Source organism: Vulpes lagopus, chromosome 7 (genome assembly GCF_018345385.1).
Source record: "Vulpes lagopus strain Blue_001 chromosome 7, ASM1834538v1, whole genome shotgun sequence".
NCBI classification, from domain to species: domain Eukaryota; kingdom Metazoa; phylum Chordata; class Mammalia; order Carnivora; family Canidae; genus Vulpes; species Vulpes lagopus.
Window position 1 is genome coordinate 80214514 of NC_054830.1, and position 26856 is coordinate 80241369.

Genomic DNA, 26856 nt, shown 5'->3' on the forward strand with positions numbered 1-26856 from the left:
GGTGCTTCTTGCTGGCTGAGGCAGAAGATCAGCAGCAGGTACTGGAGAACAGACTTCTCAGGTCTTTGGGATTCAGATTGATGGTTGTTTGCAGGGCAGTTGATCAGGGAGGAGGGGGGCTGGGAGAGAGAGTGATGTCATAGAATGGATGAGGTCATCACAATGCCAGCCCCTGAGGCCTTTCTCACAGGCACAGGACCTTTCTCCTCTCTGATGGGTGCAACCTGCCAAGACTAGATACCCTGCCAGGACTTCAAGCCCTGAGCCCAGAGCTCAGGAGAAACTCAGAAGTGGATTGCAACTCTTACTTGGGGCTTTTAAAACTCAGTTCAAGGCTATTTCTGGAATGTTCCAACCAGTCTGGGTGGGGGTGGTATAGGAAGGGAAAAGAGGAAGCTCGGGGAAGAAAAGAGATTTTTGGATCTAGAAGATTCTTCCCACCTACAGGAGGGAAACAGGCCCAGAGAAGAGAAGGGACTTGCCCAAGATCACACAGTAGGTTTGGAAGCAGACCAGGGCTAGAAAGCCAAGGCTTCTATAACTTAGTATCCTTCATCTTTCCAGGAAGCTCCTAACTACCTAACTCTCCCCAGTCTCCGATTCTCAGGCCTCGAAGTACCTTTCTCTGCCAAGGCTCCTGGCCATCAGAGAAGAATTTCAGGCTGCCCTTTGCCTTCTGACCTTTGTAGCCATGGACACTATTCTCCTTTAAAACAGAGGAGAGGTAGAGGGCCCTGGTTGGAGCAGGGATACAGGAGTTGGCCACACCCTGGGGCATGGGAGGGCCTCTGAAGCCCTGGTTATTTCAGTTCCACAGCAAACTGGGACCTTCTCCCCACAGCTCCACGTCTGTAGTCATGCAGCTTTGGGGGTTGTGGTGGGTCAGCTCTCTCCCCGTACACGTGTCACCTTGTACAAGTGGCTCAGACTCTAAACCTCAGTTTCTTCATCTGTGAGATGGGAGTGATGGTAACCACTTCGAAGAAGATTATTACGAATTTCAATGAGAAAATGACTAGAGAGTGTTAAGCACCATGTTTGACTTGTAGCGAAAGTTCAGTCCATGGTAGCTGCCCCTACTTTATTGATAGCATATTAGTTCACCCAGCGCCGGCGTCCTTGGCTGCTCCCTTTGTCCGTAACCACCTGGCGTGGGCCCTTTGGGCGGCTCCGCGAGCCTCGTGCGGCCACGCGGGGGAGCTGGAGGGCCGCCTCCGGCCGCGAGGCCCCGCCCCCGCCCCCGCCCCGCCCCCCCGCGGCGACCGGCCCGCCCGCGGCAGCGCCGCCCACGTGGGCTGCACAGGCCGGGTGCCGAGCCCGGGAGGGGAGCTGGGGCGTCACCCTGGGGGCCCGCAGGCTCCGCCGCCGCGGGGCGGCGCCGAGGAAGGGCTAAGGGTCCCCGGAGCTCCCCCGGAGGGCGGCCGGCTTCTGCGGAGAGGGGAGGAGCGGGCCCCACCGCGGCCCCGCCTCGGGGGCCCCGGCAAGGGCTCACCTCGCGGCCTTCGCGGCGCTGGCCAGATGGCACGGAGAGCACCGGGGCCCTGACCCCGCTCCTGACCCTTAGCCTTCCTCGGCGCCCCTTGTAGGGAGGGTGGCCCCTGGAGCCCCCCGTCCCTCCCTCGCCCAGTCAAGTTAGCATTCACGTCTCCAGGCCGCCTTCTTCCGTTTCAGACCCGGCTTTTTCTTTGGGGATTTAGCAACTTGAAAACTATTTAAAAGTACTTACGTTTGGCTGCTGAGGCTGTTCCCCTCGATACCTGAATGGTACCGAGGCACTCAGTGTCTTGAGTCTCTCTGCACAAGGCTGAAAACTTGTTTTCCCCATGAAAAGGAGGCTTATTAAACGTCAGCCTCTCCACAGACTAGCTGTATGGTGGGGGGGCGGGTGTCCTCTGTTTTCTCCACTTGAGGATAACTGAGCTCTGAAGGCTTTGCCAGCCCTGATCTGGTGAGCGGTGGCAGCGATCTGGGTGCAGGTGAGACCTCTTGGCGTTGATTCCAGACACCTTTTCACTCCCCCTGGCATCTAGGCCTGCCCTGGTGAGGGTTGGCGGCCTCACCTCCTGGGGCATTTCAACCAAGACTAGAGGCTGAGTGGGGTCAGGCCTGTTGTATCTGCCCCTTTGCCGCCACACCTGGGAGCACTTTGGTGGAGGAGGTGGCTGTGCCCCTTTGCTTTTGTTTCAAGGGCCAGAACACCACAGGAAGGTCTCTCCAGTTAAGAAAGCTGGGCATAGGGGGTGTCATGGGCCTGAGAAGATCCAGTAGACTTAACTCCATGTGCCAGACCTTGTGCAGTTGGACAGACTGCAGCCCAGAGTAGGGAAGGGCACCCAATTCTGAGAGTGGGGGGTGGCTAGAGCTTGGAGCCAGGTTCCTGGCTCCTTCCTTTGTCCTGCAGCTACAAAGGACAACTGGCAATCTGGCTTGCCCTCTGCTTTTATAGAATTGTGGGAGTCGCTGTCTTGAAGAAATCCCTTAAAGAAGTGAAATTAGTGCCCACCTGCTCAGCCAGCTTTGCTGCCTGGCTTTTCTTCAGCCTAGAAAGCTCTTTTGGTCAGCTTTTTTCTTTCTCTAGCCAACTGAGGAAACAGATGCCAGACACTCAAGAGCCTGGCTGTAGGCCAGTGTCCACCACCTGGTTATGCATGTGTGTTGGGTGGAAGGTATCCCTAGGAGCCACCAGGAAGTTCACTGACTGGTCACTCAGTCCCCGTTGCTCATGGAGGCTGCCCGGGTGTGGCCTCAGCCCAGTCTCTTTATTCTACCCACCCTCAGCTTCCTGCCCAGCTCAGGATTTGTGGCTTCCTCGGGGAGGGGACCCTAATATTCTAGCTTTATAGAGAACATCAGTTGACATATCACTTTGCCGGGAAGCCCTAAAGATGAGGGATATATCTTAACGATACACAGATTTGGCCTGGAGCTAGAAAGCTCAGGAACTCCATCTCTTTTGTACTGCTAATAGCTGTCTTTCTCACTTCCATATATTTTCTTTTTTTAAAAATTTTTTTAAAGATTTTATTTATTTATTCATGAGAGACAGACAGAGGCAGAGACACAGGCAGAGGGAGAAGCAGGCTCCATGCAGGGAGCCCGATGTGGGACTCGATCCCGGGTCTCCAGGATCACGCCCTGGGCTGAAGGCAGGCGCCAAACCGCTGAGCCATCCTGGGATCCCACTTCCATATTTTTTTTTTTCCCCATATATTTTCAACTGGCAACTTGGCTTGCATATAGTTTTGCTGTGGCCCTAATTCAAACTCATGGCATCCTAAATTTTTTAGTTCCACTGACAAATTCTCTCCTCATTTCTTAGCTCAGACTTGTGGTCCGTGGCCAACCCAGGGATTGGCTGCCCTTGGCTCACATGTCCACTTTAGTCCAATTGGCCGTGCAAGGGTAGGTCACATGGATCAAAACACAGCTGCCAAAGGGACACAAAATATGGGGGAGAGGTTGGAAGTACTCAGAGGCTTGAGTTACCTAAGACAGGAACTGAGGGTTATGATTATCTTGGTCACCGATTAAAAACCGGGCATGAATGACATGGAAGATATTACACAAAAGAAAAAGATTTTATTGTTGTCTTAGTATCACTGGGTGAGACGAAGGGCACAGCACGAGGCTGTGTTCACAGTGCAGCATAGAAGCACGTCTCCCGAGGTGGCAGCCTCCCGCCCTTGCTGTCTTAACACTTGGAGGGGCCGGGCTTTCAGGACACCCAGCTTGGCACTGGGGTTCCTCCCACATGGACCCTGTGCAATCGTTATTCAGGGGGAACTTTGTATAGTTGGAGGCCAAACATAGAACCAAACTGGCGAGGCTAAGCCCCCACCCACATGGGATATCTCCCTGGAACATTTGGGCCTGTCCCACATTCCTGGAGGGAGCAACAGCACAGCTGCAAGCACAGCTGCCGGCAACAGGACTGGGCTCCCGCCCTGGTGCGAGGGGAGGGAAGAGGCCGGAGGGCTTCCTCTAGGGGCCCTGGTGAGCTCACACTCACCCCCACACTCACTGACTTCATCCGTTTGGCCGCTTGGCCAAGAGCCCAGGCAGTGTGAGGGGCTTTCTCCCAGAACAGGCCCTGGGCCACTAGTGGAGGTGGGGGGAGGGGTGACATCCAGGCCTGACCGGTGGCCCCAGAGACCAGGAGGCACACGCTGCACTCTGACATGCCAAAGGATTTTAAGAAGGTGGGAGGGAAGTGAGGATGGTGGTAGTAGTGGTACATTGCTATTTAAAGGTAGAAAATGCAAGGAAGTGAGACTTTTCTCTCCATTTGTTCTTTGGCATTCCCATTAGAGAATTCCAGGAGGCATGCAGATGACATCATGTCTTACTACTGAGAAATCTCAATAATTCTGTGCAATGGAGTTCCTGCCTGTCCCCTGTTTCCAATGGAAGCTGCTTTATATTTACGTGTTTAAAGCTGTTTTACGTTACATTTAGATGAGAGTTTAATATTCTTAAATATCTACCAAAAGTAGATTACAGCCCATGAAGATCACATAAAATGAACTTCACCTCTAAGCATCACAAACATTTGGAATAGAAAAAGACCACAGATGAATATTGTAAGAAATGTACAAAAGAAGTTTGCTTTAAAAAAAAAAAAGTTTTAAAACTGATTCTTTCCCCCTAAGTCCAAATAATTGTGGTCTAGGTAACCAACAAGGTAAAGGCTTCATATGCTAATTCCTTTGAGAGGCGTAAGTTCATACAGAGTTGTATATCCAAGTGTGTGTGCATCAAGAGACACTCACATGCATCACACACACAAACACATACACCCACAGGGACAGACACACAGCTGAGTTTTTGTTGTTCTAGGCACTTCGTATCCGTGTCAAGTCACCACTTTCCCATTACATTTAATGAATTACTTCTTTGGAGGCAGGACATTTTCTTCAAAGAAGCCCTGGTTGACGACATTCCCTGCTGGGAAGTATCGGGCCACCACGAAGGAAGACCCGTCGCTGGCAGATGCCTTCCCCACTCCCATCTTCTTCGTGTTTTTCCACACCATGGCTGTGAAGTGTCCTGGAGGAGCACAGGCAGGGGGGGAGGGAAACGGGTTAGTTAGCAGGATCTGGAGAAGGATGGTTCAAAGGATTCCCGAACTCCTGCACCGTCTTGTCAGGCTTCGGAAGTTTGATCTTCACACACACTGGTCAGAGGAAGGAGACCGAGAACGCTCTGCCTGGCTGACTTGCAGAGGCATCAGGTCCTCTCAGTCAGCCACACAGACGCTCCTCACCTCACCATTTGCTAGTGCCCAAAGGTTTCATGGTCTCCTGGAGATCACAGCCAAGCCGAGTGACCCCAAGAGTTAGGATGCCACCCTCCCGGCACCTGTCTCCTTCCCTCCCCTGACTGTATTCTTCAAGGGTCACCGATGATCTCCATGTGATCCAAAGATCACTTTTTGTCTCTCTCTTACTTGACATCTCAGGAACATTTAATAGAGCCAATTCCTCCCCTTTGTGAGGTACCCCCTCCCCTTTTGGTTTCCATGATGCTGCCCTCCTTTTGGCCTCTTCCTCCTCTTCCATTTTGAGAGTAAATGTCGGAGGGGCCTTGCACTATCCAAGGCTCAGTCCTGGGCTTACTTTTCTTTACTTGCTGCATTCTTTAGGCAATTTCATTTATCCCTGGCTCCCAAATTTATTTCCCTGGTCCAGATCTCTCCTCTGTGTTCCAGATACAACTACGTAACTTGACATTTCCACTTGGATGGCTCAAAGGCATCTCAAATGTTAACCTATCCAAACCTCACTCTTGATTTTGGTTCCCCTAGACTTATTCCTCTTCCTATCTTCCACTTCCTTTAATGGCCTCTCTGCACACAACCCTAGGGTTGGTCTGTATTCCTCATTTCTTCCTCATTTCCCCCTGGACAACCCATCATTCAATTCTGAAGACTCTAACACTAAAATATGTCTTAAGTCCATCCACTCCCCAAACTTGGGTCCCAACCATAAAGTTTCTCACTTGGGCCACTGGAATAGCCCTTCACTGGTTCTCCAGCGTCCACCTTTGCCTCCCCCAATTCACTTCCTCTAAAGGAGCCAGAGTAATCATTTTTAGACATAAGTCATAGCTGTTTACTAGCCTGCTTACAAATTCTTTAATTGCTTCCAATTGCACCTAGAATGAAAGTGAACACTTTGTCCCAATGGCCTCTTTTCCATCCTTGAATACGTCAGGTTATTTCCCACCATGGAACACTTGTACACATTGGCCAGTGTGTGGAATGCTCTCCCAATGACTAACATCTTCTGATCCCTTAGGCTTCAGACTGAATGTCACTTGTGCAAAGAAGCTTTTCATAATCACTTATTTCCTGAACACCTCCCTCCCAAGATCATCTTATCTCACCCTGTTTTTCCCCACAGGCATTCTTACCATTTGCAATGTTACGTGTGTTTGGTTTCTTGCTCATTTGCTTGGTTCCTTCATTCACTAGGCTATGAGACTCACAGGGGCAGGAATCAAACTGTTTTATTCACCAGAGTGTACTCAGTACCCTGGCAAAGACTGGCCAACTCCACATGAAAAGTGTAAAATAAACCTTTGTTGAATGAATGTGTGAATGAATGAAAAGGCACATGGAGGCACCATCTTGGCCTTGGGTTCTCCCCTTACTGAAGCACAGGCCTTCTACATTTTGTGCTCTTTGAACCTTGACAAGTTCGAGCCCTCTCCAATTCCCTCTGCTCTGAGCCAAACAGCTCTTCTCAAGCTACTGCCTGACCCTCCGGACGCTTCTGTGGTTCACTAAGGTTCTCAGCATCAGTGTCCCACTGCTCAGGCTGCCTGACCCTCACTCACTGCTTCCTTCAAGATTTAATATAGCTTAGTTTCCAACTCCCCTTCTACTTTGGGGTCAAGAGTTGCTGTAATGTTTGCTCAATGACAGAATGACTCCTTCTGTCTCCAAGGAGTAGAGGTTGGGAGCTTATCCTTCCCACCTTTACTGTTAAGGACTTACAGAGATCTTTTGACAGGTCAATATTGACTTCCATAGCAGAATGGCATTCATTTGCTAAAGCAACACCGGAGAGATTACATTTTCTCCTTGAGGGTAGGCACCACACCCATCTTATTTTATTTTATAATGTTTTTTTTACAGATTTTATATATTTACTTGAGAGAAAGAGACAGTGAGAGAGAGAGAGAGAGAGAGCACAGAGAGAGAGAGGGAGAAGCAGACTCCTCACTGAGCAGAGAGGCTAACACAGGGCTCAATCTCAGGACTCTGAGATCAGGACTGGAGCTCAAGGCAGCCTCTTAACTGACTGAGCCTCCCAGGTGCCCCCACACCTGTCTTTATTGAGCACAATATCCCCAGTGTTTAGCACTGAGCTTGGCAGATAGTAGATACTCAATAAATATCTGATGAAGAACGGAAGAGACAGAGGAAAGGAGGATAATTGTGATCAGAGTGGCTAAGTTTCCCATAGGGTAAGAAAGAAAGAGGGTAACCGTTTTACACCCATTTGGGTGGATTTTTTTTTTTAAAGAAGAAAATAAGTATTGGTGAGGATGTGCATTTCTGGGGGAGAATGTGAAATGGCACAACTACTGTGAAAGACTGTATGGTGGTTCCTTAAAAAATAAAATAGAGAATTACCATCTCATCCAGTAATTCCACATCCAGGTATAAACTCAAAAGAACTGAAAGCAGGGACTCAGATATTTGTACGCCAATGTTTACAGCAGCATTATTTACAATAGCCAAAAGGTGAAAAAAACCCGAATGTCCACCAATGGATGAATGGATAAACAAAATGTTATATAAACACATATAGTAAAACATTATTCAGCCTTAAACAGGAATGAAATTCGATACATTCTACCTTGAGGATGAACCTTGAGGACATTATGCTAAGTGAAACAAGCTAGACAAAAGGACAAATATATGACTCCACTTACATTGGACACCTAGAATCACCCAACTCATAGAGACAGGAAGTAGAATAGTGGTCACCAGAGCGTAGGGATGGGGAGGTGGGGAAGGAGGGACAGGAGTGATTATTTAATGGGTTCAATTTGAGATGACTGAAAAATTCTGGAGATGGACAGGACCATGATTGTACAACACTGTGAATGTAATTAATCTCACTCAACTGTGTCCTTTTAAATGGTTAATTTTATGGTAAATATGCTTTACCATGAAATGAAAGAAAGAAAGAAGGAAAGAAAGGCTGGTATCCACACTCTCGCAACCCTTCAGGTGATATATCCTCCTCACATATGGCGTCTCACATATGGTAAGGACTGAATAAACATTCATTGGTTAAGTTGTGTATTTTGCCCTACAGATGAACTCCATTTTCAGAAGTTTTAAATTTAGGCAATACTGTATTTATCTATAGCCATAGAAGATTTGAAGTTACCAAATCATTTACAAGAATAACAAGACATAAACACTCATCAGTAGAGTTGCTGTGATAAAAACCAAAGCAAGAACCAAAGGAAAACAAACCCCAGGTACAATTATGCTTCTTTATATCACTTATCCTGCAGCTTGGATTAACCACTGCCCATAAACTCTGCTGTTCACCTCAAAATAGAAGAGAAACACTTCTTGCCTATTCACCCTTGGTCCTCCTACCTTCGTGTCCCAGCTCCAGGCTTTCAGCTGCTTTGCCAGGTGTCACCATTTCCACAGCCTCTCTTTTCACTCAGGCTCAAGCCCTTTTTCACACAAGCCTTTTCTCTCAAGAGAACCCCATGCTTTGGCTATTGTCCGCCCACTCTCTCTGTTGCCCAGACAAGGAAGAACTGCCATTTATCCACTGGTTGCTAAGAAAAGGATCACAGACACAATGTGAGCATCGGCAGCATGCATGCCTGTGGAAGCCTTTTCCAAACAGATGAGACTAAGTGATTTTCCCTCTGGCCAGGGAAGTTTCCGTCCACAGAGATAATTAAGTATGGGTATTTAGAGATGAGCTAAAGGACACGACTTCCTTAGCAACCATCAGCTACGCAGTGGTTTCTAACTAAATCACTAACTGATTCTTCTTCCTTTTTTTTGCCCTAAGGGATCACATCTTCTTTACTGTAATGGACCCAAACTTCTAGAATGTACAGTTGAAAAACACATTAAATAAGTTACAAAAAACAAAAATAAGTTACAGTGTATTCTTGCAAGAGGATGATAATGTGCAACAGTAAGAATGACAAAGCTCTTTTTGTATTAATATGGAACAATCTCTAACAATCTGCTGTGTGAAGAAAGCAAGTGCAAAATAGATCATACACCAGGGTATAAAGAAGGGGAAAAGAGAACATAATGCTGGTATAAGATTAGGACAACTCTAGAATGGTACATAAGAACGGGTATCAGTGGTCGGAAGAGAAAGTGCTAGAGACCAGGAATGGAAGGAAGACTTTTTACCTTATACAATTTGCAGATTTCATGTCATGTAAAAGTGTTATTTACTCAGAATAAGTAAACAAACCAACCTACTCATTAAAAAAGAGTATATCAAAGGAATTGCAAGAAACTGCTTCTCTCCACTCAGCACATAGCACAGAACTGGGCCCTTCATCACAAGATGCTGACCCAGTGTGGGTGGGGAGAGATTACAGGATATTTCAAAGGCTCTTTCCCTACAACATGGACTCAGGTCAGGGAATCTCCACACAACGGTGCAGCAAGAAGCAGCTCTGGGGGAGGTTGAGGCATGGGGAATGGGTCTGAGGATCTTTAAGTGTCTTGCAATCTCTGAGAATAGCACCACTCAAAGCTGTGCTCTTGTCTTAGGATCAGGCTCTGTCTGTCCCCAGGCACTGCCTCCTGACACTTGGGAGAGCCTAGGGGCTAGTTGCTCTGAGGGGGTTTTCCTCTTTAGGGGTGGGAGATCTGGGGCAACGGGTTGGTGGTCAGTGATCATGGAAAACCCATTCCCAGCTCAGACACTTGTGAGATTCCCACCTTGGGGCAGGAGCCATGGAAAAAGTATTCGATTGAGAATAGGAGATCTAAAAGAAGTCTCTTCTCTCTGGGCCTCAGTTTCCTCCTCTGCAAAATGGGTAGAACAAAGCCCCACCTACAAATGGTGTTGTGAGGCTTACGTGGCCGTGAACGTGGAGGCACTTTGTAATTGTCGAGTGGCATGCACACATGAGCAACGCTAATAACTTGCTCTGACACATGTCCAATTGCTCGTGAGTCTTGCTCATGGGACAAGCAAATCCAGATGCTATGAAATAAAATTGTCTTCTGGGCACTGAACTTTATGAAAAGAAGACAGGTTCTGTGTACACACATCCTTAATCACCAGGAGGAGGTTGTTACTGTTCCCTCCCTCAGTCCTCGAATTTAATTGCCACAGAACCATCAATTCCCACTTAGGGCCCTGAGAGCAGCTTCCTTAAGCCCGGCCCTGGTTGCTCAGAGGAGAAATGGCCCCAGCAGCTGCTGCACCTCTGCCCTACCGTCCTGCCCACACTGATGCAAGAACCCCTGCCCCAAAGGGGTGAGCAGTAAACCACAGGAAACTGTGACTGGCACCGAGAACAGAACGTGTCATTTCCTGCTTTGGAAGAAGACTCCAGAGGATGAGAGGCCACAGTGGCTCCACCCACGGGTGGGAGGGGTAGGGTCGAGGGCTGGGGGCGGGCAGAGAGAATCCCCTTTTCGGTTTCCCCTCAGAGGAACTCCCAGGCCTTCTAACCCACGCTCTGAGGCAGTGAGGAAGCCGCTGAGGGGCCGGAGGGAGCGCCCTCGGTTACCCCTCACCCTGGAAGCCTCACAGAAAAGCTAGGTGGGCGCACACTAGCTCTCAGATGGTCCCCTACCGCGCTGTCCCTCTCCCTCTGGGACAGCAAGTCAACCCAAGTTCACACAACTAATAGGGCTGGAGCTGAGAGCAGATCGAGGGGGTCTGCATTCCAAGCTGGAGAGAAAAGGTGAAGGGGGGATACCTGGGAGGCTGTCGAGTGGGGAGCACTTTGGAAGGAGGCAGGGGTAGGAGTGAGGAGGGAGTTAGGACCAGGAGGAGAGAGTGAGCAGTGTGGCCCTTTTCCTGAAGAGAGGCCTTAGAACATTCTGGCTGCTGGAGCAGGCTGGACTGGAGGGGAACAAGACTGGCAGTAGGATGACCGGGTATAGCACTGCTTCTGGGAGGAGGCATTCCGGAACTTTTAAAGTCCACAGCCTCCTTGCGACACGCTCCAGTCACCTGGAGAACTTGGAGCTGGTGGGGAAGGAATCCATGGCTCAGGGGTTTCTCAGATGGAGAAGCGTGTGTGCACGCATGCGTGCTTGCGTGTGTGTATGTGTGTGTGAAGTGATGGGGAAAGAGAGCATTGCCCTTTGGGCAAAATCGAAACCACAGAAATACAGAAGAGGCAAAACAGGAGGGAATTTTCAGAGGGTTAGTTCCTTTCCAAAGTCAGACACCCAAACTGCAGCCGTGGCCAGGCCCAGGTCACTTGGGTGACCCCATCACTCACCAGTCCCAGAGGTGAAGCCAGGCTGCTGGAAGTTGTAGTTCTTGATTTCACTGTACCATCTATCAGCCACCTCCTTTCCTGTATGGAAAAGACAGTTTCAATCTCAGCAGCAAAATCAGCAACCCACTCACTACTCCTTCCGCCTTCTCCCATTAACCCTAAACCACCCACCCTACAGTTAGACGGCTGGTAAAGCACCAGCGAGCTGAAACAGGATCTCCTGCCCAGGAGCGTATCCAGGCTGAAGAGAGAGTCTTGTTGGGGATCAGGAAGGGACCCGGCCTGGGGTTGGGGCACCTGCCCTGCCACTAACTTGCTCTGTAATCCTGGGCAAGGCCTTCCCTTCTCGGGCCTCTGTACACGGGTTGAATACAATGTACTCCAAGAGCTTCTAATGATGCTCTGGGTGTTCCAGAGACTCCGCCCTCATCCCACCCACGGGTCTATCTCCTGAAACATCCACATGAGGAAAGGCAATCGGGCTGGTGGGCCAGGGTCTCCACGGCAGGCAGAGGGGTCCCCACTGGGAACATCTGCAGGCCCAGCTAGTGCTGCTAGGAGAAAACCCACAGCACTTCCCTGGGAGCTGTGGACCTTAAGGCCACAGCAGGAAGTCTTGCTCTTAACTTTGATATGTACATAAATCACCTGGGGTGCAGGTTAAAATTCAGATTCTGACTTCCCAGGTCCAAGTCTGCATTTCTAACAAGTTCCTAGAAGCTGCTGCTTCCAGCTGTGGGCCTCACCTGGGGAGCACTGAAACGTGGCTGAGGCCTGGGGCCTGCCACAGACCTATCAGTGTTCTGGAGAGTCCCAGGCCTTGGTCTTTTGTAAAAGCGCTGCAAAAGATCCCAATGTGCAGCCCCGGGGGATAAAGAGCCTCCCGGGACAGAGGTGGGGGAAACCGGGGCCACAGAGGGTGGCGACTGGCCCAGGGCTCCACAGAGGGAGCCAATGCAAGGCTGGGGCCCACCACTGCCACCGCCTGCCTGTTCCCACCCCTGCAGGGAACCTGCTCCCCGTGTTCCCACCCCTGCAGGGAGCCTGCTCCCCCCAGGCCCAAGCGTGGCAGGGAAAGGAGGCCGCAGGCGGGGGTGGGGTGGGGGTCCCCCGCCTTCCTCAGGAGCACGCGCACACCCGCACACCCCTCCTGCAGGCCTGCAGGCACTCCCCAGGGAACCCCCAGGAATGTCAGGCCCAGCAGGGAGGGAATAGTCATCCTCCCGCTGGGGTCTGGAGAAGCTTCAGAGGGCAAAGTAGCTCTCTCCAGCATTTTTCCTAAAAAGCCACGACAGCACGGCCAGAGCCAGGAAGCTCAAGAATGTTTGGTCAGTGTGGCGGGATCACCACTCTAGGCTGCGACCTTGGATGGAGGGATTGATGGTCTTTCTCACTTTCTTTTTTTCTAACACGGAAAAAACTCAATTGCATTTTTCTGATGATAAGTTAATACACCTACACTTTTAAAAAAGAAAGCAAAATGTGAAGAAAGGAAAACCGTAGCTGGCCATACTCCAGAGGCCCCAGGATCAGAATGAAACTGCACAGAAAGGGAACCAGAAATGATGTGTCTCCCCCGCCCCCACTCCTCAGCTGGGAGCTCTTCGAAAGGGGAGGGCCGGGCAGTCTGACTCATCTCTGTGTCCCTGGCACCCAGCACAGGCCTGGCCCTGAGCCAGCCATCGGGGACACTGTGGCAAACTGCCGCCAGCCCCTGGGAGCACACACAGAGAGCTCTGGGGCTCTTTTCCTTCCTGGGCCTAAGCACTAAAGCTGCACTGAGGAGGGTGCTGGGGCCAGCGGGGGCCAGAATGGAAGATGCCCCGGGCCTGGCTCAGGCCCAGGGGAGGGGGCTGAGAAAGCGACCTACCTGTCTGATCGTAGGAGGCCCATGCCAGGTTCTCTCCGCATTGGCCACGACTGGACTCCGGGCTGTGCTTGAGGATCCTCGTGCTGGCCAGGGCCTCTGAATACCTGCCAGAGTCCATGCGCTGCCTCAGAGCAGGGCCGGCCCCGGGAAGCCCCAGAGTACAGCCCTCAACTGCTGCGCCTGAGCTCCTTCCCTGCCCCGGGCTGGTGTGGGAACCACGAGCATCGCGCCAGATCTCTTCTGAGCCCCCACAATAGCCCCCTTTTACAGAGGAGCAAACTGAGGCTCAGGGTGGTAAGTGGCACAAGGGTTATTCAAGCCCGGCTGTCTCTGCGCCCCCAAACCCACACCCTTCTAGCTACCCCAGTGCCCCTCCATGACTGCAGCAACAGCACCACGAAGGGCCAGAGTCACCCGGGGCTCTGGGGGACTCACTGCTGAGCCTCCCGGTTGAGCTTCTTGCAGAGCTTCAGTGGGGGGACGCCATGCTTCTGCCGGTACTCGTTGTGGGCCTTCAGGACCTCGTTATTAAACTGCTTGGAAGCTGTAATCATTTCAAAATGGAGAAAGTCTCAGTGCAGAGAAAAGACCCACCAGAAAAAGGGATGATGACAGGCTTCAGAGTGATGCCCAGCTCAACCCTCAGAATATGGCAGTGGAGGGGAGCAGGGTAGGGGGTCAGCTGGGCCCAGGGAGGTGAGGAGGAGGGAGAGGCTGTGCCCAACTGGGCTGTGCTCTCAGAAAGGACACAGTAAAGAGGCTAGAGCAGGGAGAGAGTAAGAGGGCAGTGGCAAGGTCAACAGCGGACAGAAGTCACCCCAGTTTGGGACTGAAATGGAACCCCCTCCGTCCCACACTCTCCCTCCATCTCCCCACCCCTTCCTCATCCGTCATCATCTGTTCATTCATCATCTGTTCAGCAGCAGCCAGCCACCCATCACCCACCCATCTGTTCCACTGCTCTCTGAGGGCCTCCTCCACGTGGGGTCCTGTGTTGGGTGAGAGGTCCAGAGATAAAGCCACCTTGTCCTGCCCTCAGAGGGCTCACAAACAGAAGCAAGGCAGCCTAGTAAACAGATACTGGCAAACAGGGAGCGCCAGGGCCAAGGTACACATGAGCACAGGTCAAGAGAAACTTGGAGAAAAGTAACCTACCATGGGCTGGGGGATCGGGAAGGTGGCCCCTGATTTGAGGCCCCAAAGTCACCCATGCAGGAGCCAGTCAGGCTGACTGCGAGGGCACTGAGCACCAGCCTTAGGAATCTAGGGGGTGCCACTCTGTGAAATGGAGGGGAGTTGGTGGGTCATGATTGAGAGCCATGGGGGCCCTCACACTGAGCCAGTCTCATCTGGCAGGGGCCTCTCCCTGAGGCTTGGCCATGGGCAGTGAAGGTGCAAAGTGTAGGGTGAACCAAGTGCCACCCCTCCCCTACCACAGGTCATTCACCAGTGACCTTTCCTCTCCTCTGCTCTTTGCATCCCAGAGGCTGAGGCTAAGATGAACCAGAGACTGACAGGGAGTCAGTCTTCTTCCCTTCCCTGGGCCAGCTTCCCCATATCTCCTGGGGTTTCCAATCAAATCCCACTGGGTCTGTGAGGAGATGCAGGAGAAGGAAGTCCCAGGGCACCCCTTCAGGGAGCTCTGGGCTAAATGTGGCCCATGAGAGGTGAGGTGACTGCAGGTCACGCCCATGGTAGGTGGCAGTTGAGATGCCCAACAGGGTTCCAATCATCTGAAGAGTTAGGACTCTGGGGCCCAGCAGGGCACTTAGTGAGGTCCAGTCATAGCAATGTGGTGGGGGGCAGTGAACCCCTGGATTTGGGAGGTTGTGGCTAACATGCAGAAACAGGGGTGGGGTGGTGGAAACACTGTGAATGTAGGGGTGATGGGAATGTGTGCGAGACAGAGGCGGAGCTGCCACCCAAACCCTTTAAGTCTTTGCGGCCAAGAGAGGAGCCAAACCCTTGTTGGCCTGAAAGATAAAGATTTCAGGCTTATGGGAGGGAGGAGGAAAAGGGAAGGTACTGTTTAATGGGCAGGGTTTCAGAGTTTCAACACGGGAAGTTCTGGAGATCTGCTGGACGACAAGGTGAATATACCTAACACTACTGAACTGTATGCTCTAAGATGGTAAATTTTAGCTCCTGTGGTTTTTATCACAATAATAAAAAGGATTTGGGGTTTAGTATGTTAATGTGGTATTTGGGGAACGGAGTCACAGAGGTTCTTAAAGACTGTCTCAGGTGGGGATCCCTGGGTGGCTCAGTGGTTTAGCGCCTGCATTCAGCCCAGGGCGTGATCCTGGAGTCCTTGGATGGAGTCCCACGTCAGGCTCCTTGCATGGAGCCTGCTTCTCCCTCTGCCTGTGTCTCTGCCTCTCTCTCTGTGTCTCTCATGAATAAATAAATAAAATCTTAAAAAAAAAAAAAGACTGTCTCAGGTGTAAGCCATAGCCACTGGTGGGAACCTGAGGGGTTCTTGGTGATGATATGCAAAAGAGTCAGCAGGTAGAGTGGCCGCCAGAAACCCACCAGCTCGCGGGCAATGCACTGCTTGTCCTGCATGAGCCAGTATCCAGCGGCAGAGCTTCCTGGGGCCTGGCCCCCGCCTTGTCTGAGAGGTGGCAACCATCTGAAGTGTGTCCAGAAGTAGTGACTAGGTGGAGAAGGGGCTAGAAATGGGGGTTTTATAAGGAATGTTTGCAAGTACTAGGTCTGTTCGTCCTAGAGATAGGACTTTGGAAGACACAGAGGCCTCTGATGAACTCTGGGTCTCCATAGGGCAAAGTTGGGGGCAATGGGTGGGAAGGGCAGGATGACAGATTTTGGCTCAGCCTAAGAAAGATCTTTCAATCAAAGCTTTCCAAAAATTGGGGGACCCCCAGGTGGCTCAGCGGTTTAGCACCTGCCTTCGGCCCAGGGCGTGATCCTGGAGACCCGGGATCAAGTCCCACGTCGGGCTTCCTGCATGGAGCCTGCTTCTCTCTCTGCCTGTGTCTCTGCCTCGCTCTCTCTCTGTGTCTCTCATGAATAAATAAATAAAATCTTAAGAAAAAAAAAAAGGAAAAAAGCTTTCCAAAAATTGAAAGAGTGACTTCACAAGGTAATGAGCTCTCCAGACTGGGTGAATACAAGCAAGTGACTCTTCTCAAAAGGATTCAGGCACTGGAGGCCAGTCAGATGATGTTAAAGTCCCTTCATTTCTGAGATCCCATAAAGTCCTATCAGGGTGGGGTGAGAGGAGACAAGGGAATGGATGACCTCGGACTTCCAAGGAGTTCATAGCTTCTTTAAGGAGATGGAGGGATCACAACAGGTGTATGTGTCTGTGCAGGGGCAGGTGTGAGTGCACACAGTCAAGGTGGCAGAGGGTCCCCATCTGAGGGACAGGCTTGGCTAGGCCCACGCTAATGTCCCTTCCAGTTCCCATGTCCCCAGCAGGCCGTAGTGGGCCACCACAGGAAGTCATGGAACTGAGCAGCGTGGGAAGTCGTGGGCAGTGACCACCAATGTACTGGGGAAGGCTCCTTGGAGGAGGCAAGAAGGAGGCAAAGGGGGCACAGAAAAAGCCAGGGTGGACCTGGGAGCTGGTGGATCCAGGGCTACGGGGAGGAGGGGGACGTCAGGCAAGCGGGTAGGTAGCTGAGGTGAAGCCAGTTTAAAGGCAGCCCTGAGGGCCGGGCTCAGGTTGCACTGGATCCAGCAGTGCTGTAGGTCCCGCGGTCCTTCTGGCAGAGAGGGACATATAAGGCTGCTAAAAACTAGGTCACTGCACTCCCAGGATGTGGGAAGTAACAAGAAACAAAAGTGAAAGTTCCTGTGCCCAATCTAAGCTTGGTGCCCAAAAGCCAAAGCTGGTCACTGTTGCCAGCAGGGCCAGTTTCCTGAAAGGGGTTGGGAGGACTTTCTGGTAGGAGAGCCTACCAGAAAAGGAGAGCCACACCTCAGCTGGCCCCAGGAGTCCCTGCCAACTCAGGCCAGGCCCCGCCCAGGCGGCTCCTCAGGGGTGGGCCTCGGCCTCAGGGAGGCAAGATATCACCTGTGAACACACCAGCAAGAGGCACACCTCGCTTCTGTAGGAAAAACCCAAGAACACAGATAAACATATAGATTAAGAGTCAAAGAAAAGCCACCCATCCTCCACAACGGGGAGGGGAGGGACAATGTCCTTATTTTGTAGGAGGGTACACCGAGGCTCAGAGAACTCCTACAGGCCCAGGGTGGCGCCCAGAGCGAAGGAGGTCCTTTCTTCGGGTGACCAACCGGGCCTGGGCATGATCTTACTTGCTTAATGCCGCCTGTTGTGGGGCCCCCGTTACTATACCTTCTTTTTTTTTTTTGATAAGGAAATGGAGGCTCGAGAAGAGAAGTAACCTGTCTGAGTTCCCACAAGTGGGCCAGGCGTAGCAGACCCACGAAGAGGGAAACCCTGTCTTTAGAGGCGTCACCAAATCGAGGAGGAGGATGAGGTGCGGTGAGGTTGGGCCTGCCAATCTCTGAGAGGGAGGAAGGAAGAGGAGAAAAGAACTTTCTTAAAAGCCTCCTGAATGCCAAGCTCTTTATGACAGACCTGCCCGAGGGGACCCAGATGAAAATCCGGGGCTTGGGAGTAGCAGCTCCAGGGGACAGCTGTGGGGCTTCAGGTCAAAGCTGCCGGGAGGTGGAAGGAGCTGCCTGGGCCTGGCTCCCTGCGGCTGAGGGACGGAGTCCTGGGCTGTCTCCACCAGGGGAGGGGGTGCTGGACTGGGATGGATGGGGGCTCTTGAAGCTCCTTTGGGGCCCAGGCTTCTAACTGCCAGATAAAAACCCAGGTCGTGCCCTTCCTCCCTCTGGGCTGTTGGCTGGGACAGACTCCGCCCTCAGCATTGATCCTCTTCTGAGAGGCCTCCCTGGGCCCAGTGTGACTCATTCCTCTGTCTTCTCCAGAATCCCCACCAAAGAGGCCCATCAGGGGTCAGGGTAGAAATCATGAACAGGCCCATGCTGTCTCCGTGCCAAGAGGCTGGAAAGCAACCTGGTCCCATCTTTGGGGCAAGATTGGTCTTGCTAGTTTATTAGGAGGAAAAAGTGTAAGTTGATTTAGAATTGATCTATGTAAGTGCTTTAGAACAGTTCTGGAATACAGTGAACAGTTCCTAAATGTCAACTATAATTATTATCATCACTATTGGGCAGAGACCCTTTGGCCTCTGGCCTTGGGAGAAAGTGCCCTGTCAAAGCCTAGATTATAGGGGGCACCTGGGTGGCTCGGTTGGTTAAGCGTCTGCCTTTGGCTCAGGTCATGATCTCAGGGTCTTGGGATCAAGCGCTAAGTTGGGCTCCCTGCTCAGCGGGGAGTCCGCTTCTCCCTCTCCCTCTGCCCCACTCCCATCATGCTCTCTCTCTCAAATAAATAAATAAAAACAAAAAGCCTAGATTTTAAAGAAAGCAGGGATGCTAGTATTTAAATCAGTTTGTTTGTTTGTTTATTTATTTATTTATTTTTAAAATCAGTTCTTTGATGACTTCTTTCTGTACCCCTGGGCTGGGTGGGCCATTTTCAGAGTGAGTGAGAACATGGACAAATGATTGGAGGCCCCCCATACGAGTACCACGGGCGAGCACTAGGATGGGAGCCTTCTCATTACAGATGAGGAAACTGTGGTTTTGAGTTGGACAAGTGAATTGCCCAAGGCCACACAATGAGTACACATGAAAGTCAGATCTAAGAATGTCCCTCCCATCGCCATCACCCTTCCCTCAAATCTTGCACACTTTCTACCTCACATCTTCCTCTTCCTGATGGCAAAAATGATGATCAGTGAAGAGCTGCCCAGTATCTGGCTAGGAACAAGGATGCGGGGGAGTGCTGGCCCCAGGCTGCCCCTCTGCAGGCAGATAAGAGGCCTTAAAGGACTGAAGGAGCCTGGGTAGGGAGAGGACTGGCTCAGGCCTGAGGAGTGGCTGCCCACGCTGCGACCCCTCAGGCCTGCCACAGGCCCTGGGCAAGTCCCTGGCTCTCTGGGTCCTGGTTCCCCAACCGTGTGAAGGAAGGATGACATCTGTGATTTTCAAAATGTCTTTAAAGCAGGAAATCCTTCTTTGAACCACTCCCCACTGCCTTTTTCTTTTTTTCTTTTTTTTTTTTTCAATAAAATTAACAGATGAAAATGGAGCTGTGGGGATGACCTGGCCTCTCCCTAGCAGAGGTGTGAGAGGCCTGCTTCCTGGGAAATTGCTGGCCTAGTTGGTTCCTAAAGGCCTTCTGCCCTGCTCTCCTCTGGTGCTGGGGGATGTGGGTGCACAGACACTAAGATTCTCAGAGATAACTGCAGGGTGTGGAGAGCTCCCTCGGGGGTGAGGAGCAGGTGGGGAGCAGGTGGGAAGTGATCCACGTGGTAGAGGGGAAAGCATACAGCTGGGAAGTCAGAAACCTGGATTCAAATCCCAGTTTGTCCACTTACTGGTCAATGTGTGAACTTGGGCAACATACTCAACCTCTATAAACTTATAAAATTCATAATCCCTGCCCTGTAGTGCTATTACAAATGTTGGTAAAAAATGTATAAAATATCTAGCTTCAAGTCAGGCACACACTAGGAGCTTAATAATTGCTAATCTCTAGGGACTAGAGACTTCTACAGGAGTCCGAGGCCGCTGCCTTTCTTCTCTGCCTCCATCACACCTGCTGCAGACTGAAGCGTAGCAGGGAGACAGGGGCTAGGAGCAGGTCCTGGGAATCTCTAAGCACTGGGCTGTCTTTGGGAATTTAAGCAGTGTCAGTTGTGTGATATTTTTTCAGCATACCCCCAACCCCAGGCAGCTCTGACATATATCTGAGGTTAAAAATTAAAAAGAGATTGGCTCCTATGCTGTGATGAGGAAACTGAGGCCCTGCAGAGGCAGGGGTTGGCTCCCTACCTGGTCTTTCTGGAACCACATAAAGCCCCTGTGTGGATAAGTATCTGTAAGTGCTATAAGCACTGCAGGTACAGCTAACCTCAGGGTGGTGGCCTGGAACTTCAAGGCTGGGCCTGTGCTGAAGGTCCGTGGGTCCTGGGTCACCCAGAAAGGCCACTTTCTCTTGGGGACTCTTAGGGGAGCCAGACACTGTCCTGGGGGTTCATAATCTTTGGAGAGCCAAATAAAGTGCATGTGGCTATGAGGGAGATAGGCCTGGATCACTGTTCTGGAAGGTCCCTGGGTATGTGTGGTGGGGGTGGGGATGGGAGTGATGCCTGCCTGAATCAGTCCTTACTCACCTCTGCCACTGCCCTCCTCCTCTGAAACCAGCCCGACTGGGCATCTCTGGTCCTACAAAGTGTCACCACCAACCTGTACCAGCCTCACACTGCTGGCCCTTCCCTCATGTTCACCGGAAGTCGGTCACCAAGTCCTCTTCTGGCTACCATCTCCAAAAGCCATCTGTTTGTCCTTTGCAGTCCTTAGATATACCTCTGTCATCTCCATCCCGAGTAACTGCAGTCATCTCCCCTGACCCTCACCTCCACTTTCCCCATCTGATTCACCCTCTACCCTGGCACGACTTGGGCTTTCAGATCAATGTGTTTCAATGGCACCCAAAGTCCCAAGGTAAAGTCCAAATCCCCAAGACCTTCCAGGAGGTTTGATGGTCACTCTGCAGAGGACAGAGATTTCTCTGTCCTCTGATCTCCTACCATTCTCCCCCTGCACCCACCTGGTGGCTTGAATCACTTCCCACCTCTCACTGGAGCCTATCCACCCCCACCTCAATCAGCTCATGATTCATTTCATGATCCAAATGAATACTGCTGAGGACAGAGGCCATGGCCTCCACAGCAGTGGGTCTGCAGCCGGCACACAGCTAACAGATGGGATGGAGGGCAGCGAGGGAAAGAGGAAAGGGAGGAAGAAAAGAGGGAAGAAGGGAGGGAGGGATAGATGGATGAACCGATTGAAGAATGGGCATACAGCCGAGTATCAGAAGTTCTGGAAAACTGTTTCTTAGGGAAGAAGCCAGACACCACTGATGCAAATGTAGCTTTAGAGAATTTGTGGATTTTCTCCTAAGGTACAGAGAAAGGAGCTGATTTGTCAAAATGATTTTTCACGTCTGCCATGCTCTTGCTCCATCCCTGCCTATCATCCTGTTCTTGAACTACCGACAACTCCTTCCATCACCTTTCCATCACCTTTCCATACTGGCGAGTATATGGCCCACCCTTTGTAGAGATGGGGAAACTGAGACACAGAAGTAAAGAGCTGTTCAAGATCACATAGCCAGTGATTAGCAGAGCCAGGGCTGTCACGGCAGGTCAGGATGAAGGCCAGGGAAAGCCGCTTACTCCCAACACCAGTACTGCATGAGTCTGGATCCGGAGAAGAGATTCAAGGAGGGGCCCAGCCTCGCCCTCCTGAGAATGACAACCCCAACTTCCCCATGAAGCAGGGCTCCTGAACTCTGTTGAACGGCTGTTGGGCTGTTCGTTGAAGCCTCCTGTGAGGCAGGAACTGTGGGGGGATAGACACGGCCCGGCCACCAGCAGTGAGGAGTCTGGGAAAGGGTGGAAGTCTGGGTCAGTGTCCCAAGCCAACTGTTGGGGGGTGGGGGGAGGCTGCAGCAAACAAGACACTGGGTGGGGCGTCCCTCCTGGGGGGAAAGGGAAATCAGGAACTGGCTCTCAGGCTCCAGTTGAGCCTAGAAGGTTGGGGAGGATTTGCAACTTCAGGGAAGTGGGAGAGGCACAGTGGTGGTGGCGAGCACTGGGAGGGGGGACCCAGGGGAAGGGAGCAGGGTGCCGGCCTCCTAACAGCCGCATGCGGAGGGAGGTCGGCGCTGAGGACCAACTCCCAGAGGGCCCGAGCCCCGCGGGCGCTACTCTTTCACCCGCAGACGACGCGGTGAAAGGTGTCAGGGAGTGGCAGGCCCGATCCGCATTGTGGAAAGGTCGCTGGGAAGGCCACGGTGGTGAGGGTGGGCAGCGACAGCTCAGACGTAAAGGGGGAGCGGCATGTACGGGGGCGGGGGCAGACTGAGCCCGGCACTTAGCCTGGCACAGAGGGGGCGCTCCGGCGAGGAGGGACGACGACGCAGGCAAGGATGCTCAGAGCCTCCTGGAGGGTTGGCCGGGAGCTGGTTTGCAGCAAGAGATGCTGTCACACTTTGGAGGCTTTTTCCAATTCTAACTGCTCCGGAGACAAAGCGAAGCCACGCCGGGGCCGGACGCGGAGCGCTAATCCCATCAGCGCCGGGAAACCCTCCCTGACGCCATCCCTGGCTCCCAGGCAGGGGCACCCTCCCGGGTCTCGCCTCCCCTCCCTCGCTCCCGGGCCCCGACGGCCGCCTCGGCTTCCCCGCTGCTCGGGGACCCGCCGGCGCGGAGCCTCCCGGCGCTTGGCCCCGCACCCGGGGCCCCGCCGCGGGGCACGGTGAAGGCGGGGGCCCGAGCCGCCCCCCGGCCCGGCCCGCCCCGAGCCGCCCCCCGCCCCGGCCCGCCCCCCGGCCCGGCCCCCGCGGGCTCACCTGACTTGCCCATGGCCCGCTCGGCGCGCTCCGCCGCTGCCGCCGCCGCGCTGGCTGCGCTCTCCCGCCCGCCCCGCGCCGCTGGACCGCGAGCAGGAGGCCGGGCGGCCGCTGCCCCTCCCCTCCCCCGGCGCGGCCCGGCCCCCGCCTTATAAGGCAGCGGCAGCCGCAGGCGGCGGCGCCCGGGGCCACCCCGCCGGCTGCCGGGAGGAGGCGCCGCGCGCCCCACGCCCCGCGCCCCGCGCCCCGCGCGCCTCCTCGCCCGGCTCGGGACCCTCGACAGTCCAGCTCTCCAGCTGTGGATGGGAGCCCGGGCTGCCCTCTCGGGGTGCGGAGGACCTGGGGCTTACTGCCGCGGCGCGAGAGACGAGACAGTTCCAGCCCGCATCTCCAGGGGTCGGGGCTCTCCCCACGGGGGCCTGACCCCACAAACATCTCGGCTCCGAGTGCCCCCCCCCCCCCGGGGCACTGGGCTCCAAGGGCTTCTCGGTCTGTTCAGCTGGACACGCCCACCCTCTGGTGCGAGTCGGTGAGAGTCCCGCGCTCACGCCCTGACCCTGCTCTGAGCTGTGGGTCTGTCCCTCAAGGCCTGGCAAACCAAGCCATGTCCCCACCCCTGAAGTTGGGCTCCAGACCTGTCTCTTCAACTCCCTGACTTCATCCCACACTGCGGTCAAGCTAGACTTCTTGATGTTCCCCAAACACGCTCTGCTCGGAGATTTCTCTTCTTGCCTTTGCTGGGGCTGTTCCCTCAGCCTGGGTGCTGGCTCGTCCCTGCCCATTCGAGTCCTATCCATCCCTCAAGGCCTTTGGGTCCCTTTGTTTCTAGACATTGGGGGCAGTGGTCAGTACACACCTGGCTCTGGGGCGACTTGGTCTCAGCCATGTCCCCACCCATGTGTGAGAAGTGCACTTGCATGAAGAGGGGACCTGGGTCACCTGGGTCACTCCCTAGAGTAACTCCTGATTACGGGAAGCTAAATTTAGACAGGACCTTTCAATAAAGGAGCTTTGAAGTGAACCGATCTGCTGATCATAAGAATGTGCAACATCACAGGCTTCAAATGTCCAGTAGGGCAAGGGTGCCCTCTACTTCCTCCCCCCACATCAGACTTTCAAACTGTGGTAGAGTGTTAGAAACAGGGGCCCAACCCGAATCGAAGGGGCTTTGGTGCTAGGTGGAGATCCAAACCCTTGTGTTCAATGCCCTCTCCCATTTTGCCAACAAATCCCCATTGAAATGACCAAATACACCCTGTAGGAAGAATTCCATCTCACCTCTAGAATCTCTAGAAGGCTGTGTCCATTGTTTAAAAACTTCAAGGCCATGAGTGGAGACAGCTGAGCACAGAGGAGCCATTTACTGCCTGCCGAGAGGGACTACTGAGTTTCACTCCCAGTACCTTGTACAGCAATGAGGGGGGGTTTGGAGGGGGCAGGGAAGACAAAATCCAAACTTAGTGGCATCTTTGGAGTCTGTCTGTATGGGGTGGGATGCCTGGGCTGTGGAGCTGGCCTTAGCAGTAGGCATATGGAAGGGACAGTGTGCTGAGTGAGGTTAGGGCAGTGACAAAGTTGCCCCCTTCCGAGGGCCGTGGGCTGGTTAGACAGGGAGCTGCTACCTAGCTGGTCCCAGCCCAGGACACAAGTGGTATTTGACTCAAGTGATGACTTCTTTTTTGTTTTTTTGTTTTATGTCCTATTTAAGAACTCCTTACCTACACCAAGATAACAAAGGGATAGAGTGTATCTCAAGCTGACTGCAATGAGCTGGAGCCCGAAGTGGGGCTCCATCGTGTTTGCTCTGTATTTAGTTTTTTCTTCTTGTAATGTCTTTTTTTTTTTTTTTCTTCTTGTAATGTGTTTTTCAGATTTGGGGATCTACACTGACCTTACAAAAGAAGTTGGAAAGGATTCTCTGTACTATTTTCTGGAAGAGAATTTGTGTAGAATTAGTATTATTTCTTTCTTAAATATTTGCTACAAATCATCGGTGAAGCCATCTAGGCATGGAGGTGTTCTTATTTTTCTTTTTTGGGAGAGGGAAGGTTTTCTTTTTTTTTCTTTGAGGGAAGGTTTTCAATTACAAATTCAGCTTTTTTGATAGATAGGGAACTATTCAGATTGTCCTTTTCTTCTTGGGTGAGCTTTGGTAACTTCTATCTTTTTAGAAATTTGTGTATTTCATTCACCTAAGGGGTGGAACTTGTATGTACGAGGTTGCTAATATTGTTATCCTTTAACTGAATAAAGTCTAACAGCGACCCTTTATCATTTCTGATATTGTGCCTTTTAAAGGTTTAGCAGCACAGTTGATCCTCATTTATGGATTCTGTATTTATGAATTCACCTACTTGCTAAGATTTATTTGTAACCCTCAAATCAATACTTGGCAATGCTGTCAGTCATTGGAAAATACGTGCAAATATTGAAAAATTTGCGTTGCCCAACACACAAGTTCCCATCTGAGGTTGAATGACGAGATGCTATGAGTCAGCTCTCATACTGTAAACAAATGTCCTTTCTGCTGCCTATGTGGTGCCAGGTTGCCAGGTTCGGGCCATTTTTGTGTTTTCTTTTGGTGATTTTGCTGTTTAAAATGGTCCCCAAGTGAAGTGCTAAAGAGTTGTTTAGTGCTCCTGAATGCAAGAGGGCTGTGGTTGTGCCTTATGGAGAAAATTTATGTGTCAGATAAACTTTGTTCAGGCATGAGTGAGAGTGCTGTTGGCCGTGACTCCCATGTTCATGCATCAATAATATAAATTAAATAAGGTGTCTTTACCCAAAGAACATATAAAGCAAATCTATTACTGATCCGTTAACAAAAATGTTGTGGCCAGAAGCTTGTAGGAACCTAACCCATTATTTTCCCTAGCAGCAATGGTCAGGATTCTCTAATGTCCCCTGTAATTTTATAGAACATAACTGCTGCAAATGAGAATCAGTTGTACTATTGATCTCAAAAAACCAGCTTTTTGTTTTATTGATTTTCTCTATTGTTTTCTCACTTACTATTTCTTTGATTTTCCTATTTATTACTTATTTTTTCTGTTTACTTTGGGTTTAATTTGCTCTTATTTTTCTAGTTTCTAAAGGAGGAAGCTAAGGTCATTGACTGTAAGACTTTCTTCCCTTCTAATATAAGCAGTAAGTGCTATAAATTTCCCTCTAAGTCTGTTTTTAGCATAAATACATGTCTGTATTTATGCATACTGAATTTGGTTTGTTGTGCTTTCATTTTTTTAAAAAGATTTCACTTATTTATGAGAGAGAGAGAGAGAACCAGGCTCCATGCAGGGAGCCCAATGTGGGACTCGATCCCAGAACTCCAGGATCACTCCCTGAGCCAAAGACAGACACTCAACCACTGAGCCACCCAGGCGTCCCCATATACTTCATTAAAAAAAAAAATGTTTATTTAAATTCAATTTAGTTAACATATACTGTATTATTAGTTTCATGGGTAGAATTTAGTGATTCATCAGTTGCATATAACACCTAGTGCTCATTATATCATGTGCCCTCCTTAATGCCCATCACCCAGTTACCCGATTCCCTCACCCCCATCCCTCCAGCAATTTGTTTCCTATAGTTAAGAGTTTCTTATGGTTTGCCTCCGTCTCTGTTTTCATCTTATTTTATTTTTTCCCTCTCTTCCCCTATGTTCATCTATTTTGTTTCTTAAATTCCACATACGAGTGATATCATATGGTATTTGTCTTTCTCTGACGTATTTTCCTCAGCATACTGTCTAGTTTCATCCATGTCCTTGCAAACGGCAAGAGTTCATTCTTTTTGATGGCTGAGTAATATTCCATTATATATATATATATATATATATATATATATATATATATATATATATCACATCTTCTTTATCCATTCATCTGTCAATGGACATCTCGTCTCTTTCCATAGTTGGCCATTGTGGGCATTGCTGCTAAAAACATTGGGGTGCAGGTGCCCCTTCAAATCACTATGTTTATATCTTTTGGATAAATACCTAGTAGTGCTACTGCTGGGTGAT

At 51.3% G+C, this 26856-nt stretch overlaps 1 protein-coding gene across 2 annotated transcripts; it reads right to left on the reverse strand.

The window, feature by feature from the left end:
- Nucleotides 1-3559: 3559 nt before the first annotated feature.
- GLIPR2 (GLI pathogenesis related 2) lies at nt 3560-22941 on the reverse strand. Of its 2 annotated transcripts, XM_041764035.1 has the most exons (5): nt 22830-22941; nt 13781-13889; nt 13346-13449; nt 11476-11553; nt 3560-5046 (listed from the first exon to the last, which is right to left on the reverse strand). In XM_041764035.1, the coding sequence occupies exons 1-5, from the start codon at nt 22840-22842 to the stop codon at nt 4886-4888; spliced, it is 465 nt and encodes a 154-aa protein (XP_041619969.1). In that variant the 5' UTR covers nt 22843-22941; the 3' UTR covers nt 3560-4885. The 2 variants fall into 2 exon arrangements, with proteins under 2 accessions (XP_041619969.1, XP_041619970.1); XM_041764036.1 differs by lacking the exons at nt 11476-11553; nt 13346-13449.
- Nucleotides 22942-26856: the final 3915 nt, after the last annotated feature.